Source organism: Cyprinus carpio, chromosome B5, assembly GCF_018340385.1.
Source record: "Cyprinus carpio isolate SPL01 chromosome B5, ASM1834038v1, whole genome shotgun sequence".
NCBI lineage: Eukaryota > Metazoa > Chordata > Actinopteri > Cypriniformes > Cyprinidae > Cyprinus > Cyprinus carpio.
This window is the reverse complement of record NC_056601.1, coordinates 5,700,532-5,720,531: the sequence shown is the minus strand read 5'-3', so window position 1 is coordinate 5,720,531 and position 20,000 is coordinate 5,700,532. Positions and strand designations below refer to the sequence as shown.

At 37.1% G+C, this 20,000-nt stretch overlaps 1 protein-coding gene across 3 annotated transcripts in view; it reads left to right on the top strand.

The window, feature by feature from the left end:
- Positions 1-3,166: 3,166 nt before the first annotated feature.
- Positions 3,167-20,000, top strand: part of emid1 (EMI domain containing 1) — a 59,858-nt gene continuing 43,024 nt past the window's right edge. For 2 of the 3 annotated variants that reach the window (XM_042723856.1, XM_042723855.1), the window contains exons 1-3: positions 3,167-3,784; positions 13,722-13,835; positions 14,252-14,355. In XM_042723856.1, coding sequence (XP_042579790.1) covers positions 3,618-3,784; positions 13,722-13,835; positions 14,252-14,355 — 385 coding nt within the window. In that variant the 5' untranslated portion in view covers positions 3,167-3,617. The remainder of the gene's footprint in view (positions 3,785-13,721; positions 13,836-14,251; positions 14,356-20,000) is intronic. The other variant, XM_042723857.1, reaches the window with a different exon arrangement.

Below are 20,000 nucleotides of genomic sequence, written 5' to 3'. Positions count from 1 at the left end.
AAAGAAAAAAAGCACATCAGTCAGGTTGAGGGCGGACATATTCTAACTTATGTGCTGTATATACGTACAGGATATAGGTATGAGAGCATAAATTTAAGAGGCTTGTCTTTTCATGTCCGATCTGCATATGTTTATGCTTCATTTGGCATATGTCACATTTTTCATACATAATCTGTGGGTCACCAGAGGAATTTGACCCATTCTTATAGAACTTGATATATGTTTCCTGCTTCTGAAAGCTCAAAGTTTGCCCAAGAAAAAGCACGCATTTGTGGAGAAAAATGTATCTGTATCAAATAGAGCAGAAAGGAACTTTTCCACCTGGGATATCTCCACCTTTTTTCCCTTCCTCTCCTCTTTTTTTTCTGAGTCTGGCTGATTCTTTGTTCTCTTTGTTAAAAATAGATGAATTATGGCCAGGTGAGCTGATTCTTTATAATGAAGTGGGACAAAGTCATACCAACACAGCGTAGAGAACATAGCTTTGCCAACATTAAATATAGAACATAGTGCCCTCTTCTCAGCAAATCCTTATCCGGAATGTTTAAAGTGCCAACAAGTGCTCAATGTTTGCACCAGGAAGTCCCTTAACAATAGAGGTGACCACAAGGAACGTTCATTGGGGGCACTTTTAAAAGTTTACACAATCAATTCAAGGCTATAAAGAGTGTGTTTAACAACTCGGATTTGGCAACAAGCTGTAAAATTAGATGAGCTTTTCACAGAAATAATTAACCAGTAATTTGTGTTTTTTTACACTAAAATCATGTGAACACTTTGTTTACATCTCATGGCTGTGCTTTTAAATTTTTATTGTAAGTCTCTAACTATAACCCATGTTGAAATTGCTATAAAATTTTATGCCACGTCAAAGTCAAGCCAAATTTATTTGTATACCACTTTATAGCACAAAGCAGCTCTGCAGAAAATCACAATGTTAATGATTGTAATATCTTAATATCTTCACTTTTTTATAGTCACAGTTTAGCAGATTAACATTTTGCATTTTGTTTTCAACATTATTATGCCGCAACAAGCTTTAATTTCTCAGTATGAAGCGATGAAGACAGAGAATCAACAGAGTTTATTAATTCAAAGACTCCTACCACTACCGGCCTACCTTTTTATTTCTTTTGAAGCCCAGATTATTTTCAGCTTTCTTCCACAGCAGGGATTTATATTAACCCTGAAATGCTTCAGTGCCTGGTTGGCATGGCTGTTTTTTAAAATGCCACGGACGGACCAAACTTAAAGTGCTGAAATGTTGCACACCCCCTCATCGTAACTTTCCTACTTGCTACTTTTTTAACAAATCTGGCAGCAGGAATAAAGCCTATTCAGTCAAACACAAGATATACTGCACTAATATCCTTCCATTGTCAGTACCTCACATTCTGCTAGTTCATGTTTGACCTTTATTTCAGTCAAACTGTAGTCAAACATGTCAAACTATGACAAGTGGCATCCCCTCAACACCTGCAGATCTTGGCGGCCCGTGTGATTGATGCCCCTTCTCCATGCTTTGCTTATTTCTCTGGCTGTCAGGGGGTCCGGCGAGCGTAGTCACCTCGACCTCAGATATAGATGAGTGGGCTGGAGTCCGTCCTCCCTGCTGAGCCAGGTGTTTAGCTTGGACGTGGACCACAGTTTTGTGGTTTTCAGAAACCCCTTAGTTCTCCTTTTTCACCGGGCAGAGGAGAGGTTAGAGTAAACCGTGTTCCAGAGGTTCTCGTTCTGTATAGTTCTCTCCCCTTGCCCCATTCTGGATGCTATCCAGACGTTAGACTGTGCTTTGTCTTCTAGAGGAGGTTTTCATGTTATGGCAGGCATATGACTCATTAAGCCATCTGAACTGTAAGCATGTGAAGAGGCGAGACTGATGCTGAAAAGAGTGCTTTAGCACTTCTTATGTTTATTTATCATTTATAATGGGGGTCCATTAAATAACTAAGGGGGGAAAAAAAACATTTTTTATTAAATGTGTTTTCGAGATTAACTGTAAAACGCATTTGGAATGATCTGAAAAGCATTATACAGTCTTAAAAATAAAGGTTCATTATTTTGACACCCATGGATTTACCTAAAATGTACCTTTAGGGGTACAACAGCTTGTCAATAGGCGGTACCCTTAACTTGTACCTTATTTACCCCTAAAAAATTAAAAGTAGTACCTTAAGAACTACTCTAAGATACTAATATGCAACTTTTAGGGATGGATAAGGGCAAGGTTGCCCCTTTAAGGCTTAGTGACAAGCTGTACCTTTAGGGGAAAATTTTTTGACAGTGTGGTTCCACAAGGAACCATTAACATACTTCCATTGCACAAAAGGTTCTTTATAATGGAAAAAGTTTCTTTTGATTATTAAAATGTTTTCACTGAAACAAAAAATAGTTATTTTGAACTGTTTACTAAAAGGATATTTGGGGAACCCAAAATGGTTCTACTTACTTGCTGTGGAAACGTTTGGCACTTATTTTTAAGAGTTTATGAATAAATATAAATTTAAAATGTTTCTACCATTAATTCATATATATATATATATATATATATATATATATATATATATATATATATATATATATATAGCCTATATATATATATATATATGTGTGTGTGTGTATGTGTGTGTGTGTGTGTGTGTGTGTGTGTGTGTGTGTGTGTGTGTGTGTGTGTGTGTGTAATTTGCTTTAGCATCAGTGCATTAACAATAAATATTATGCAAATATTCCTAAACAATTAACTTTGTTTTAGATGTTTTGCCTAATATTACTTGGGAGATATAAAAACAGACACAAATGAAAGAAGTGAGGTAGAGTTCTTTTTTTTAAATATTGATAGCATTTGACTTGGAATTATTTTATAGAGATCATGTTGACTTTTGACTGTAAATTTTGGTATCTTGGTCATTTTGAGCACATTGCTCAGATCGCTTCTGGACCTCTGTATAAGAGTCAGGTGAGATTGCTGGAGAAATGACTCCAATTAAGTATTGCTTGGAGAAACAGTTGCCATTTCTGTGAGTAGTGTAGTAGTGGTCGTGCTTGTTAGCCTTTGTGGCTCTTTTTGTATTTTTTAAATGAGACTTGCGTAATTCTGTTTGTTTCATGTGTAAAAGTTTTCACTGGAAGAGCAGGGAAGGGGGAGTGCTGCATGTGTGAGAGGACAGAGGGAGAGGGAGCTGGGCTGGGTGAAAAAAAAAAATAACTACACAGGCTGTGGGACTCAAGGCGACTATAAAACAGCTTTCTTGCCCATTGTGTTGATGTAGTCTAGAAATATACCGTAACGTAAAGTCATAGACGGAGATGGAGGAGTGAGGCGGGACCGGTTGCGTGGCTGCTAAGAAACGTTTGTCTTGCGGTTTGCGAGCAAACTTTGTGAGGAGATTTATTTGTGGCGGGGTCTGCCGATGACAATCCTCTGAAACTTTAACTCTCGTGTTTGAGACGCAACACTGCGCATAAACAAGACGTTTATTATTTTAATTCTTGTAAGAGAAACGCAGTTCAGAAATTAATTTTGCGAGTCGTATATCTGTCCTCTAGTGACAGTTTGAACACAAGCGGGACAGTATTAGAAGAGGTATTTTACTGACTAGGGTCTCCGTATAGTTGAAATGGGAGCGGGTGACTGGCGCTCGGTGTCTGCGGTTCACCGGAGCTCTTTCCTCCTGAGGACGCTGCTGCTGCTGATACTGTGGCTGACATGCGTTCAGGGGACGTGGGGACCCGGAGTTTACAAATACCAGATCGGGACAGCACTCCACAAAGACCAGTCGAAAAGGTAAGGTTTATATGACATGACAGAAGTAACCTGTCAGTTGACGTTTACAGTGTTTTGAGTAATGTTTGTCATTTATGTCCACTTCAACTACTTTTTATTGATTGTTTGCAGTCAGTTAAAAACTTAAAAGATTTCCAAGGGGGAAAGTAGCCTAGCCTACATTCTTTTTCACACAAAACAGACAACCGTTAAAATAGGCCTATTTCAACAAGTAAATTCATATTTCAGGGTTTGTTGAATTTGCTATATCCCCAGTTGGAAAATTGAGCTGTGTGAAAACCTAGGTTCTAGCTGGTCAGTAACTAATGGGCCAGAATAACACTGGTTAAGGTGGTTTCTGAAATATTGTAACTGGTCAATTAGTTAATGACCAGTTTGGACCAGTTAGAAACCAGCATGTTCCAAATAAGATAGCAGTTTAAGATGGGTTTTCCAAAAGAGAACACAGATAACTGGTAACTTGCTATATTAACTGTGGCTTTGTAGATGAATAAAGACTGATATATTGTTAGAATAAACTATTCATTCTATTCAGTTTGTGCTTCTACCTAAATTCACTGATGATTTCCCTGCTCTCCACCTAATGCTCCTGTTGTGAGTCTGACAGTCTGTTTCCTCTTTCCTGAGATGGGGGGAACACCCATCTCTTCAGTCTATACCTTTGTCCATGGTTTATTCCAGTTAAAACATGTGTAAAATATATTGGCATCACTTATTCAAACTTCAACTCACTCATTCATTAGGACAGAGAGCTTTTGAATATTTGCATATTTATGCAGTCTTGTTTTCAGGATTTATATTTAGGCAAGTTTTTTTAAAATGCTAAATCAGATGTAATCAACAGTTTTTTTTTTTTTTTATCAGTATATCATCTTTTTCATTTCCCTCCTCTAGTGCTAGCATTGCATGTGGTTGATTAAGCTTTTTTGAGACATAACAAGGCAAGAAATTAGGCAAAACATCATCCAACATGTAAGTCCTCCACTTCTGTTCAGACCTCATCACCTTGACTGACCTGTGACCACAGCTTATGGCCTTGATCTGACCCTCATATCTTCATGTAAATATTTACTCTGTTTGGTTAAATGGCTTAGAGTTGTTGTGGGTGGGATGTGGGGTGTCTCTGAAGTATGCAGGTGTTGAGTCGTCTTCGCTCTCTGTGCTGATGGTTTGATCTCTCACCCCCTCCTCCCGTCAATCACAGACTGATGAAACAGACGGTGTTTACTAAACACATGCAGCTGCATCGTCTACATGCTGTGAGACTGAGAGGGAAGTTTATTGCACTGCTGTCTGATGATGCAGTGAGGAGAGGTCACAGACTTCTTTGAGATGCCTTGGATAGCCAGCACTGTTTACTGAGAGGTGCAATTTAACTTCAGATATAAAGAACGCAGTCTGTGTTTATACTTTAAACTGTGTGAAATACTCAAGATACAGCTGCTTTGAGTTTACTTGTTTATATAGTAAATCATGTTCAGCCTTTATTTTTTACATTTAAGCAGTGATTTATTCCTAATCTCATTTATAAAAATAACTTTTTTTCGTAAACTAGTCATTTAGGTTACCTGGCAAAACATATGTCATTGTGTGTTAGGGCTGAGTGATTGTGTAAATAAATAAATAAATAAGATTATTTTAGTAATTACTATGATGTTGATTATTTGTATTTAGAACATTCATTTATTAAATATATGGATGGATTAAATTGAAAAACAAATAAAAATACATGTAAAAATGGACAAATATAACAAATATATGTAAATCATAATAAATAATATCAAATGTGTTATAGATAGTGCATGTATATGTACATAGTACTTTAGTATGACTAAAATGATAATTTATCCTTTTTAAAATGATATTTAAATGCTTTAGTTCGACTAAAATTGATAAACTTGACTAACAGACCTATCTGTTTGTAGCTTTTGTCCAGCATTTATACAGGTTAATCAGAATACAACTGGTCTTAGCGTTGTGCACTAGTTTTGAAAGATGCACAACATGCTTTTAATCCTTTTAATATTCGATTACACATTATGTTGTGTATACTTTATGCTGTAGTTCTGCTACACAGAATCTCACTGTGAGTCAGTTAGAACTGCATGGCAATGTACTGTATAGAAACCTGCATAATTTAGTTTCCCACGCTAGAGCACAGAGAGACTGTTTATCCTGCTTTCTAAAGCATCACAGAGAGAGGCTGAACAGGCATATGAACTTTTGCCATAAATCATAATTAACCCTGATCCACATCCTAACCTTTAGCAAATCCATTTTGCACATAGGCAAGACAATGCCTGAAATGTATATGTCCTGAGAAAAGCCCCTTAATAATATCTGTCTAATTAGGGGCCGGTGAAGCTGAGCGCAGTTGGGGGTTAAGTCAGCAGCTATTTCCTGTTCTGATCGGCTTCACTGCCCTGGAGAGCAGCGCTCAGGGTGGGAGTGTGAGACTTGGGGCCCCAGAGGGACCTTTTACTGCTGACCCATCAGCACCAGCCAACATACCTCCACCTCTACCTCATTCTGACTCCACGAAAGCAGGGACTCTTTGATGCTTTAGTATTGCTCTGTGGGTTATACAAATAAGATGCATTTTGTTAACTGTATTTGTTTTTCTCCTCTGCATTTTCAGTAAACTATACTTGTAAAATAGGAGGAGGAAATATTTGTTATATGTATTGCTATAATTTTCATTACTTTCATTCTTGCTTTAATTGACACATTTAATTTAATTGTTCTGTGGATTCACAAAAATCTTCTTAAGAAAGAAGTAAAAAATGTGTCAAGATAAATTCTATCAGGTTTTTAAATATCATTCCTGAAAACATTCCTCAGATATTAAGCTATGTTCTTTTTAAAAGCAGAAAATGACAGGCTTTGGTGTTACATCATTGTATGAAGACTGTTCAGCTCAATAAAAATTATTTTCACTGAAGATTCTTTTCAGGAATTCAGGTTCTTGCTAAGTTTTGTATTCAGTATAATCTTAAGAAAAAATAAACTTCTTAAGAAATGTTTGTGAAATACAAAATACTCTTGATTTTATTCCAAAGTAAAGAGAAAATGACAGTTAACAAGAATTTTATTCTTAAGATTGTTTCATGAATTTAGTCCCTGTTCTGGAAAATAAGATCTTCTAAACTGAAAACAAATGCTGCAGCACTCTCATTTGGTGTCAGAGATAAATCAAGATGGTCACGTGGAGTGAAGACCATGAAACTCAGATCAATCAATCAAGGAATCAGTTTCAATGTGGGGATAGAGATGCTAAGGAAAATATGCACTGATCATCTTCATGATCTATGGGGTGTTTCTGTGTGTGTACTCACTCATCCATATCATCCGCTTCAGGGCTGTTTATCCTGTGAGGCCGGCCCTTAAATCCGACCCTGGAGAAGGACTGTCTCCCACCATGGCCTTTGACCTGTCCTTTGAACCATTCTTGAGCAAATCTCAGAAAAGGGGTCCCTACTCATTTCTGCTTTGCTTTGCCGTTCTTTCTTTCTTTTTTCTCTTTTAGTACTTTTTGATGCTTTCTTTCAGCAGCCCATTAATCTTATCCATCCCTCACTGTTTTGCCTAGTATTGGACGTCATGAGCGTGGCCTAATTGGGTTATCTTACCCCCCTAGTGCATCCCAGGAGGGCTTCATTACTGACCCGATGATGAAATGCTCTCTTTCCTCCCCTTCTGTCCAGCTGCCACAGCTTTCCATTGTCTTCTTGTTCAAACTTAATTTATTTGCCTCCAGAGTCAATAATCTTTGTAGTCTGTGCTACATTGCGGGAGTCAACATTTGCGTCTCAGCGTTGTCTCACGCGTTGTGTGTTGAAAGCTAGCATTCATGCTTTAAATGAGGCGCACTGCTTTTCCTTTTGTCTAAAATGAGACAGTTTCATGATCTTTCCTCTGTTTTGTATGCATGCGTGTGTTGTGCTGGTTTTATTTAATGGCCTTGGCTTGCTTGCTGCTCACTGCGTGCTGAGTTGCACTCAGTCCAGCTCTGTGTGATTCCTGCCATCCCTTTCTGATTTTAGTTATCTCCCCCTTACAGTCTGTGCTATGATCTGCGTGCATTGCAGAGTTATTTATTACGTTTCTGGTCCCATGTGTGTTTGTGAGGAAGAGAGTCAGTCTTTCGATCTGCTGGCCAAGTGCATGTTGATGCCAGTGAAATGTAGCATTGCTGGGCTGTTGAAAGCTTTCACACCTTTGAACTTGCATTACCTACCGCACATCTGAGACACAATGAAGCTAGAAGCAGTGTTGAAGTCAATGAAGCTTTCAGTGCAATGTGTTTTGAAAAAGCCAATAAATATGATGCTGTAATCGCTTGTGCTTCAGTTGCCTTCATTTAGAAAGAAAAGTATGCAAGTTCTCATTTAGCAGATGCTGAATTCAGAGTACACTACAGCGCATTGGCCCTCCAGGGCAAGATTTGAGGAACCCTGTCTTAAACCCTATTCGCATGGGATTAGTATTATCTGGGGACCTTGTGTGATTTTGAAATTATCCCCCCCCCCCACACACACACATCTGAATGTGCATTCGCACGCGAAAAGCAAAGCCTGTGATTTCACCTGAATTTACAGTCTTAACTTCCAGATATAAATGTTTCTTACTGCATGCTGCTATGTCATCTATCACCATCTAATCATTCTTTTTGTTTTCGCTCTTCTGAAGGTTTTCAGATTTCTCTTTCTGCAAATTGTATAGTTGTATGGTGTATAGAGACTGGGGCAGTTCTAAACCCTTTTTAGGTGGGCTTCAGCCCCCTATCTGTCGTCTCTGTCCCCCTAAAACTATCTGAACGATCAAGCCTGCTGCTTCCTCAAGGAAGTTTATAATTCTCATGAGTTTTAAGGCTTGTCAGTTTAAACATTTAAGTGATTTTAAGCTATTCAAGCACACACAGAAAGCCTTCTTTCAGACTTAAAGCAAATACCAAACCAAGTTCTTTTTCACGTATTGAGAAAATTTGTACAAAATTGTCATGACAAGTATCAATGTAAAAACAGTTGGTTACGTCTTAAGTGAACGTAAATAGTAAAGACAATATCGGATGTGCATTAATATAACAGACCCATGCATTTATTATGTTAATAATGTTAATCAAACAATAAAAGAAAAAGAGATAATCACTGGCTGCTTTTAATTAAGTAACTTCTGTAGCTTTAATGGATATTTGTGTATATTTACTGCAATTAATTTGGGTGATTTGTATTTTTGTATCTAGTGGTCTGTCTGAGGGCTCAGACCCCCTGTGGATGTAGTCTTAAACCGCCCCTGTATAGCAATATGACCCAGCACCCAGCCTCCATTCTTCACGAAAGATGAATAAAAAGGCGCACAGGAAACAAAAACCTTGAAAAGATTACGGTATATACGACCCTACCATTTTTTAAATAGTTTAATTGTCTATACAGGCCATAATCAGTTAGGTTTATTATGTTTAGTTTAAATTAATGATTCTGAATTGTTAGCCCTGATTTATTTATTTATTTATTTTTTAATGCTATCAAATGATTAATAAAGATTTCTCATTTGACAGCACTAATTTATTTACCAAAGTTTTTTATTCTGAAATTCTCTAAATTAATGTTAAATTATTCATTCATTCATTCATTCATTCATTCTAAAATTGCACTAAATAAATGTTAAATTGCTATATCTATTCATCCATCCATCCATCCATCCATTTTTTAATTTGTACTTAATATGCTAAATTATTAGTACTGTTATTTATTTATTTAAGAACTGCACTATATAAATGTGTTAGATTGGGATTTTGGATGTTGGAAAACATACTGGAGGTGTTTTTGTTTGTGTGTGTGTGTGTGTGTGTTTGTGTGTGTGTGTGTGTGTGTGTGTTTGTGTGTGTGTGTGTGTGTGTGTGTGTGTGTGTGTGTGTTGAAGTGGTGTGAACTGTGGACCTTAAAGATCCATCAATCTTTCAGTCAAATGATTTGTAACGAAAAATGGTTTTTGATAGTTCTTTACATCTCACATTACTGAAATATTTTCAAGGCACAACGATAAGTAGAACTGTTATCATAGAGAGAATTAGAATGTGGGTTGATAACTGGGTTGCATAATGAGCCCTCATAAATGCTCTGTGATGGAGAGATGTTAGATTACAGGAATAATGGTCTGTAAGTACTGCTCCTCCTCTTTTAACCCTGTGTCTCTCCCTGCCCCGAGGTTTAAATCTGGATCAAAGCAGACTTTAGCTGCCTTCGCCACTATCTCTCTGTTCAGAAAGCGGGCGAGGGGTCATTTCCCATTGAAAGGCTTTTGTGCTGTGTGTTCCCTATAAATCCTCTCATTAGTTCATATGGAGCTGGACTGTGTCCAGAATGTTTCCATTAAGGCCCAGAGAATGCTATGCACTGTGTGCTGTTTTAAAGTTGAGGCTGAGAGGATATTTTGCATGGTTTTTATGTCGTTTTGTGTTTTAGAGTAGAGGATCTAATTGAAGTTACACTTGGGGAAAGTACCACAAGAAATCTAGATCAGATGAGAGGAGAGGGGGTGAAGGACTCGAACAAATCACCCTGTTCACCAGACTGGCATTGTGATTGGGGGCAGTGTGGGAACTGTGTTCTGATGGCTGTGCCGCTCTAGATCTCTATCTGTCCATTGCTTCAGTGCAACTGAAATCACTGTGAAATATGGAAGCAATTATATATGATAGTTTTGCTGAGGTGAATTTACATGATTTAAAGTGTTGACAGAGGTGATGTGACTGTGCAAATGCAGTTCACCACAAAATTACAATTCTGGTGTCATTTGCTCATCTCGTCATTGCAAACCCATATGACTTTACTTCTTTGAAAAACAAAAGATGATGTTTTTGTTGGATGGAGTTTTCAAGCTTCGAAGAACATTATTTTACAATAATAAAATACATATTTTATTTTATTGATTTGCATTTTTAAAATATATTTTCATTCTACTGCATTTTATTTTATCGCGGTTTATTGAATTACATTTAATTTTTCTCAACCAATCATTGCCCTCTGATTGTAAGGGTATGTTTTGGATGATTTGAATGTTTACAAGAAATGATGTTGATGTAGGAAGATGGCCTGCTTGGGTAAATTATTTGGATTGATTTTTTTTTTTTTTTTTTTTGTATAGTTGTATTTATGGTAGAGTTTGGATGTGCATTTCTGTGTTTCCTAGAGAAGGGCAAGGGTATGATTTGTGGTTTTAGGGTCAATAATAAGCAGATCACAGAAATAGCTCCACGATCTTCAGCTGTGGCCAGACAGGCCTGTGTGTTTGTGTGTCCAGTCTGTGTGTGTTTGTTGGCTGGGCCGGAGCAGTTGGGCAGGTAGTGACCGGAGAAGCCTGTGGTCACTCCAGTTCTGTTCCAGACTCTGAGTCCCGGGGCCCTCATCTCAGGCAGGGCATGGAAAACTCCTTAAATTCATAGACTTTGGAAATTTTTGGAATATTTAAGGCCTGGTTCTGTGGGCCACAGTTTTAGCAGATTCTGGGAATGGGATGGGAAACAGCATGTGTGCGAGATGGTAGACCCCATGTTGCTTCTGGTTAAAACTTAATTCCACGATACATGAGACATGAGAAGTTTTATGAAATAAACAACAAAAATTTATAATTTATTGATAACAAATAACAATTCTTCCACTAAGCCAAGAAATGTAGTTCTATATCAGTGTTTTGCAGAATGGTTACAGACTTTTTATAATGGCTTCAAACATGAACAAGGATTGGAACTATTTGTTATATAATAATAATAATAATAATAATAATAATAATAATAATAATAATAATAATAAAGCTTTATATTTGTACACAAGCAGTTTTATGAATTATTTATATTTCAAATAAAAAGAAATCTATATTTATTTTGTAAAAGATAATCATATTCAAGTGTTATAGATTTAAGAGAGTCATCTAGCTCTAACCTACACCTAGTATTAAATTGCATCATTAAAATTAATTTCTTTGGCTGTTGTGGCATGCCATGTCATGTGTTCTTGAAAACACCCGTATCCCTACAATTTTACACACACGCAATGCAACAGGCAGACAATCAACAGTAATCTAGGCAGATTGATGCTGATTATTGAGCATGTAACGGCCCTCTGGCCTGTTTTCCTGGTGTGTGTGATCATAGCTGTGCATAAGCTGAGCCAATGAAGTATAGTAGATATAACGACCTCCATATGTTACACGTGCATTAACTCTCTTTGAATTCTGCTCCACATCTCTTTGACTTATGTTTGCTCAACTTGAGGCATAATGGTTCATACAAAGGTCTGTTTGAGGTGAACTTATCAATGGCTCTTTGTTTCAAGTCGTTCTGTGTAAAAATCATGAGGGAGCTCAGGGGGAGAGAGATCTGATTGGTGTTTCTCTTCAAACCCACGTTCATTCCTTTCTTTTGTGACTTCTGGCATGTGCCGAGAGTCTGGGCTTGGGCCGCACAGCTTTGTTTTGGTTCTCTGTGTTACTTTCCCCTTCTCCTCTCCTCTGTCCTGCCTCTGGTCCTCATCAGGGCTTGATTTGCCACTGGCTTCCCAATTAGAAAGTTCCACATTATGTAGGGCACATTTAATAAATACCGTGGCAAACTTTCCAGATGACTTTTGTCTCCCAGGCTTGTTTCTCTTTTGGGCATTTTCTGCTAAATAATGACTGAAACCATACCTTGAGTGAGTTTCTATGTTACAAAGCTGCCTTTAGGGCAGTCAGGATTTCATATGTATATGTATGTACAGAGGTGGGGGAAATATCGATACATTTGTATGGTTATATTATATTGAGAAATGGATTCCAAGTACTGATTTTTAATCAGGGTTTAAATTTCGGTTTGGGACTGCAGATATTGCACATAGTTTTTCTCATTCTGTGTATAATAGATCAGAAATTTCTCAGATATTGATCAGAAATTTATAATGTCCTCATTCCGCTAGAAAACAGATCAAATCAATGATTTGAAATCTTTGAAAATTTTATTTTGACGAATAGCTTGAGGGAATACAGTTTTTATTATTTACTGTATTTATTAAAATACTGTCATTTTTTTTTGAACAGTCTGTTTATTGAGATGTAACAATGTACAACAGTAATACAACAATATTGTAGTAAAATAATGTAAAATATTTTAATATTTATTTAAAAAATATCAGTGTAAAAATCAAACTGTCTTGCATTATTGTTTAGGCTATTGCACAACGAAAATAACCACACAGCACCATCTAGCATCCCAATTTAAATATTTTGAAGGATTTTTTAATGGCAAGGCTCACAATAATATATCACAATTAATGACACTATACTCTCTTTCTCACACTTTTTCTCTATAGACTTTTATTACTTTTTTTTTAATTAGTCAAACCTGATTTGGGGTTTTGTCAGGAGTCACTCATGTCAAGCCGGGTTTGTTTCTGGCCTTTTTCAGCTGTGTGAAGTGAAGCCCTGATAAAAGCAGCACAAAAGAACCAGTCTTTCTCCAGGGGACTTTGCCTCTGCTCTGGTTTTTGGCTCAAGTTTCTAAAAGCTGTCTTAAATCTGGATGAGCAGCCCATATGCTCACACGCGCAGGACATCGTCTCCCTCCGTGACTTGACCTGCTTGTAGTGCTGCGGAAATAATAAAAATGGGTGGATGTGTATTGCTAGCGAAAGACCGCAAAGTAAACAGAGCTGACAATGCTCTCCTGCTGGTGGTACGGATCATTTAACCTGCATAAACATCATAAAGAGTTTTCAAAGAAGATGGTTAGACTGTTGAAGGACGGGCGTCCATCCAACAAAACATTGATCACTTTTACAGTATGTGGGAGTTGGATTCGATCATTTTATGGTGTTATTATTCTTATGTCATCAGAACCATCCAGTACAGGATGGAGGTCAGTTGGATTGCTCTACTCTGATTCTCATATTTGTCTCTCTGTTAGGAACTGGTGTCCGCAGACAGTGACTAAGACAGTGACCTGTCAGGTGCAGAATGGCACGACTCTCCAGAGGATCTATCAGACCTGCAGGTGGCCTCAGGGATGCAGTGGAGGAAGGTGAGTTTATTATCAACACACACTTACTCAGTGTTTTATATCATTTTAGGGAGCTCCCTTTGCAGCCTGTCCAATAAATGTAATGGTATTTTCCTGTTCAGTTGTCATGTGCTAATAGGACACAGTCCCAAAAACATAACTAAAACTATTAAATGTTGCACATGTAAAGTTATAATCTCATAATTCCATTTTGCAGTTTTTTACAGGATCTTGTAAACCCATAATTTTTTGCATAATATACACGAAATGCTATAAGTATATGCTACCATTCAAAAGTCTTTGATAAAAATCTCTATAATTGGATTTTACTGTAAAAATATAATTACAGACTTTGAAACATACTTACATTTTATATATATATGTGTGTGTGTGTGTGTGTGTGTGTGTGTGTGTGTGTGTGTGTGTGTTTGTTGCAGCTATCGCACTGTGGTCCGGCCATCCTATAAAGTCGTGTACCGCACCATCACCTCTCTAGAATGGAAATGTTGTCCTGGATACAGCGGACCTCAGTGTGAGGAAGGTAAGACTGACAGGTGACGTTAGTTGCATTCCAAAACAGAACTAATTTATGAAGAAGGAATCTGTGTACTGTGCGTGTCTTTTTGTCAGTGTTGGGAAATCTGCCAAATATAAAAACTTATTAAGTAGTCAAGAGTATAGTCAAGCTGCTCTTTAAAAAAAAAAAATAAATGTTTTCAAAAGGTTAGATTATAAAATTGACTATCAGATTATGAAATAATTTTAGTTTTTTTTGGCTTTCTGGCCCAAAACGATATGAATCTTCATTTGGGTGACAAAATTTAACTTATACTGAATAAAACACATATCAAACTAATAGAAACATTCCAATTTGAAAGCAGCATTTGACTAAATGTGACTAAATATTTTAATATCTATTATTTTTTAAACATGAAATGTTGCATAGGGACTGTGTATTTTTAATAGGTTTATTAAAATAAATTGCCTGATAGAACGAAAAATGAATCTGATTTCCCAATGCTACTTGAGAGAGAATATATTTCCTCTTTTACTTGGCTGAATGCATGACACACTGTGACAAAAAGCATCTATGTAGCATTTCATCATGATACTCGTTGGAAAATGTTGCTGGAAAAAGCTACACTATTTTGGAGAAGACTGAAGTGCTGTCACATGGCAAATAAAAAAAAAAAAACACTGTAGCGTCGCTACTCCTAGTAGATATTCCACAGCATGCTTATAGTACAAAACTAGACATGAGCTAGGAATGGGAAATGATACACAATTGTTTGGGGTCTACAAGGTAGCCATATTTGTTATTTAATGTTTATACAGGCTTGCACAAGGAGACCACCGCACAACTAATGTCCTGCCCTGGCCACAGATCACGTCTCACTTTGACTTTGACTTCTTCTCGTTCGCTCCAATGTCTCTGTTTATAAATCATGTCCCACTGTCAGGAGAGCAAATAGTGGAGAAGACAAAAGAAGAGAAACAGGATGGATGGCTATTGTGAGACGGTGAAAGCATGCGTGTGTGAGAGTGAGTGTGTGATTAATGTGAGCGCGTGTCTCAGCTGTGTTTGTGTGCTGTTTCTGGCTGCTTTGCTCTGTGACGGTGTGTGTGTGTGTGTTTGGCTGCATTCTCTGAGTGTCAGCCAGAGCCTCATTGTGAGTCGTGCTGGGAGTAACTGTGAGGACCAGCCAGCAGCCATGAGAGTCTCCTATCCTCTCCCAGATGAACCAGGTCTTGTGTGATCTGGCCAGAATTGGGCTTTCTAAGCTGATGTTTGAACCAGCTGTACCCACTGACCCACTAGTAGTTTGTAAGTTGGGTATGGACACTTTTAAGTACCGCTAAATGATTTAATGTGGCAGGCATTGCCAGGGTGGCAAGTCTTCATTTGAAGGACTTTAATTTACTTTTATAGACAGGTTTGGCTTTAATGTGTCTTGTTAATTGCTTTGAGGGATCTTAATGCTGTACTGTGTCTGTCATGTGGTTGTGAGTGTGTGTGCGTATGCGTATGCTAAAATCTCAAGTAGTAACTGTATGCTAGCTTACTTGTCTGTGAGCCAAAGTGGTGTTTCTTTAGCCTACAGCCAAAGGCTTGGTCCATCTGGAGCTCTTTTTCTTCTTTAGGTAATAACAGTAGCATGTACACTTTAATACATTTTCAGAAGTTTAGTTCACTTAAAAATGACTCCTGCATCATTTACTCACTCTTATGTTGCTCCACGTATGATATATGATTTTTGCTTTGGAAAACAAAAAGACATGTGTTGCACAGTGTCCAAGCTAAATCCAATTTGGTTCCAATTCACAAGAGTTCAGTTAGACTGTATTTAATGGTTTGATTTAAATAAATTTGTTCATTTCATAACTTCAATTTGATTTTATTCTGATTCATTTAGGTACATTTTTCTGTAATAATATCTATTTTGCTTGCATATAAAAAACTTCTCAGCCAATCCTGTGAAATATACAAATATTGTTTTATATTCTTTTTTATGTTGTTTAATGCAGACTCCATCCTTGAAAGCAATGATGAATTGATGGTTATTCAGTGACTGCTCAGATGCATTTTTTTTAAATGATTAATTAAATGAATAGTTCACCCAAAATGAAAATTGTTATCATTTACTTACCCACATGCATTAATTATGTCTTGTAATGCATTGTACAATCTCATAAATAATTGTAAGTTGTAACCACAGTTAATACATCATAACACTTATCAATTCATTGTTACACTATGCATTTTAAATTCTGTTATAATTATTTAAGTTATAATGTATTACAATGAACATTATGAATAATAATGATGCATTATACCCTTTAATAACCCTTCATAATGCATTATACATAAAGGCTTTAAGTAAAGTGTTACCGATATTTTTACCTGAGTTATTGTTGCCCCTCCATTTAAGCTGATAGGATGAATAAATGTAATATTTGGTAACACTTTATTTTAAGGTGTCCTTGTTACATGTGTACATACTATTATAATAACAATAAATGCTGCATAATTTCATGCAAGTAACCCTAAGCCAAACCCTAACCATATAGTAAGTACATGTAGTTAATTAATATTACTCAATACTTAAATGTATAATTACTCTGTAACAAGGACACAAATTTTACATCTGTAACTAAATTGAAAGTCTTAAGAGATTTTGATTAAACTATTTCTGCTTTCAGATTGATAAAAAAATACAACACTGACCATTTAGTAGTGCCGTTTATCTCATAGATGCAGTCTATACAAGTAACTGTGTGAACTGAGTTGATCTGGTTAGCGAATTGGTTTGATCCAAGAGGGCAAATCCAAACTTGATTATTGCATTAATAGTACCTTATTTTTAAAATGAGTTTACTTTTATCCAAAGATGAAACCACACCGCAAACCCACACCCACACCGCCAACCGAAATCTAATCGGTTCTCTTTTCACACAATTACATACCCCGAAGGCAGCAGACATCCATGAAATGAGAGATAAAGTGGGTGAATTAAGTTAAAGCTGTTCATCATATGAGAGGGATGATGAAATGGAGAGAGGATACCGCCTTAAGTGGTACACTGTGAGGCCTGTGAACATGTCTTATCAGTACCATGTGAGACAAACTCTGATCACAGACACCCCTGAGTGGAACTGACAGCTCCGTTCTGTCTCTTTCTGTGTCTCTGAAACCACAGTTTACAGTGGGCTTCAGCACCCTCAAGACATGCTCATGTCACTGATGAAATACACTGTAGGGAGGAACAGAATCTAGAAAGCATGTTGTGTGCAGTGCATGAACATTTATTAGTGTCTGGCATATCAGACCGTGGAGAATGAGCTTTATTCTCTAATATATGGTGAGATGTACTGTCCAGACAGCCCCCACATCATCTTGTTTTATAAGACTTCTGTCTCTGTTTGTGTCTAGACTGGCTCAAGATAATTTTCATGCACACAGTATGGGTTGTAGTTTGAAATGTAAAGTGTAATAGCATCTCAGCGCAGTGAATATTTGTGTTTTGTAAGATCAGCTAGTTGTGTTCTGATGTGTGGAATGAGAAAAGAGAAATATGCTGCTTCGGTCAAACAATATCTCTTACACATCATCTCCACTTTAAAGCAGAGCTATTCATGTAAGCTTAACAGAACAACTGCAAATAGAAGTTCTGTGATACTGTATAATATGTAATTGGTGTGTAAAACATCAGCGTTATAGCATTCTTTTTTATTCTTTTTTGTCATGAAAAACATGTATATCGCAGAAAATTCTGGCAAAATACAGACCAAAAAAAAAAAAGATTTGGTAGTGCTCTGTTTGATCTGCAGTTTCTTTTCCTTTGGGATATTAATTAAACAGGCCTGCTTTAAAGAGTTGATTGTTGATTAGAGATACCAAAGATTTCTCTTGTTTTCATTCAGTTTCAGCCCAAACACTTCTTTGCTTTCATACTTGTAATCTCTTGTTCTTTGCTCATTAGTTCTCCCTCTCTCACCGGCGTCGTCTGAACTAGTAAAAACATTACATCACCGATAAGACACAAAAACATATTTGAAGTAAATGTCAAGCTTTTTCATTAAGATCAGTGTCCCACCCTTAATTACACATTCACACACACACACACACTGAAAATATAGATATGTAGCTATTTAGTAAACACCTGAGGTCCATTGTTGTATGAGCAGTTGTGATATAGTTTTGCTGTCTGTTTTTACATACAGTGTTCTGTGTAAATATTTCAGATGAGGCAGTTATTGTAAGTGCTCACAGATCGAAGCGTTCACAGGATTCAGTCACAGACAAACTGTATCCAACTGACATCCAACTGTAGACCACTTGCTACTTTTCTGCTCCATTACCGCTGAATTTTTTTCCAATCTTTCTACTTTCTCATCTGATAGTCTCTTTGGATAAATGTTTTTGTTAAATAACACTGAATTGTAATCGTAAACAAGCCTTAATGGATATCTCCTGTTATGTATGTCTCATCTGTAAAGAATGAATTGGAATTGCAAGCAAAAAAAAAACAACAACCTTGATTAAAACCCCAAAGATTAAAAAGCACTCAACACATTACATCATGTATTATCCTGTAAAAATGAAATACTGTCTATCAAGGCTTTATGTCAACATATTGTTCAGCCATATCTGTTTTCAGTTCAGTTTATTATTTCAACAGAGCTCCACAGATTATGTTGTTGATAAATGTAATGTCCTAACACTTGTTAAATCATTATTTCTCCCATCAGTGTCTCAGTGTTTTTAGAAGAAGATTTCTCCACAGACCTGTAATGTTTTATTTCAATAAATGATGAGGATTAATTTTGAGATGTTTATATTTAAACACACTAACTTTTCACTCTATTCAAGTGTATATGTGTGTGTGTGTGTGTGCAAGTAAAAGAAACTGACTGACAGTCAGCGAGTGATGGAGAGGAAGTGAACAGCTTGTGTTTGTCGTGTGGGAGGACGTGTTGAATTAACACGCTTGTCTCAGAAGTGCGAAGGGCCTTGTATCAAACTCCGCCCCTCGGTCAAAGTGAGGCTGTGCGCTTTTGATGCACTAATTACCCGCTCGGCTCGCAGGCATGCGACAGGCGCTTTAAAGCCACAGAAATGTAATCTGTGTTTTCACAGCTCAGTTCGGCTTATCGGGGGGTTCCACGCTAAGCTCTAATGCTTCAAACATTAGTTAGTTACACACACTCACTATGGAGGCAGTCAGCTGGGAGCGGTTTTTTGGCTCTTTTTTTAAGAGCACTTTTCATTCTGTGATGATTTAAGTTGTCCTTAATGACTTGGGAAAGGGCCAAACCCTCAAGCAGAGCCTCCTGCCTGTCTTTGTTTTTGCCAGTCAGCTTTGTGTGGCTGCGTTGTGTTTATGCTCCTCAAGCGAGGCACTGCATGTGTGTGAGCATGTGTGGGAGATATGAGGTGCCAAGAAGTGCATTGTGCAGCTGTTGTGTGTCTGTGTGCATTTGTACTTTGTGAGCATCAACTAACATTCTGAACGAACATTATGAACACACACTTTGAACGAACATTGAACAAACACACTTCGAATTAATATTTTGAAAGCACATATGAATGAACAATCTGAAAACGCAGTTTGAGTAAACATTCTGAACATACTGTGAATGAACATTCTAAAGACACACTTTGAACAAACATTCTAAGCACATTAT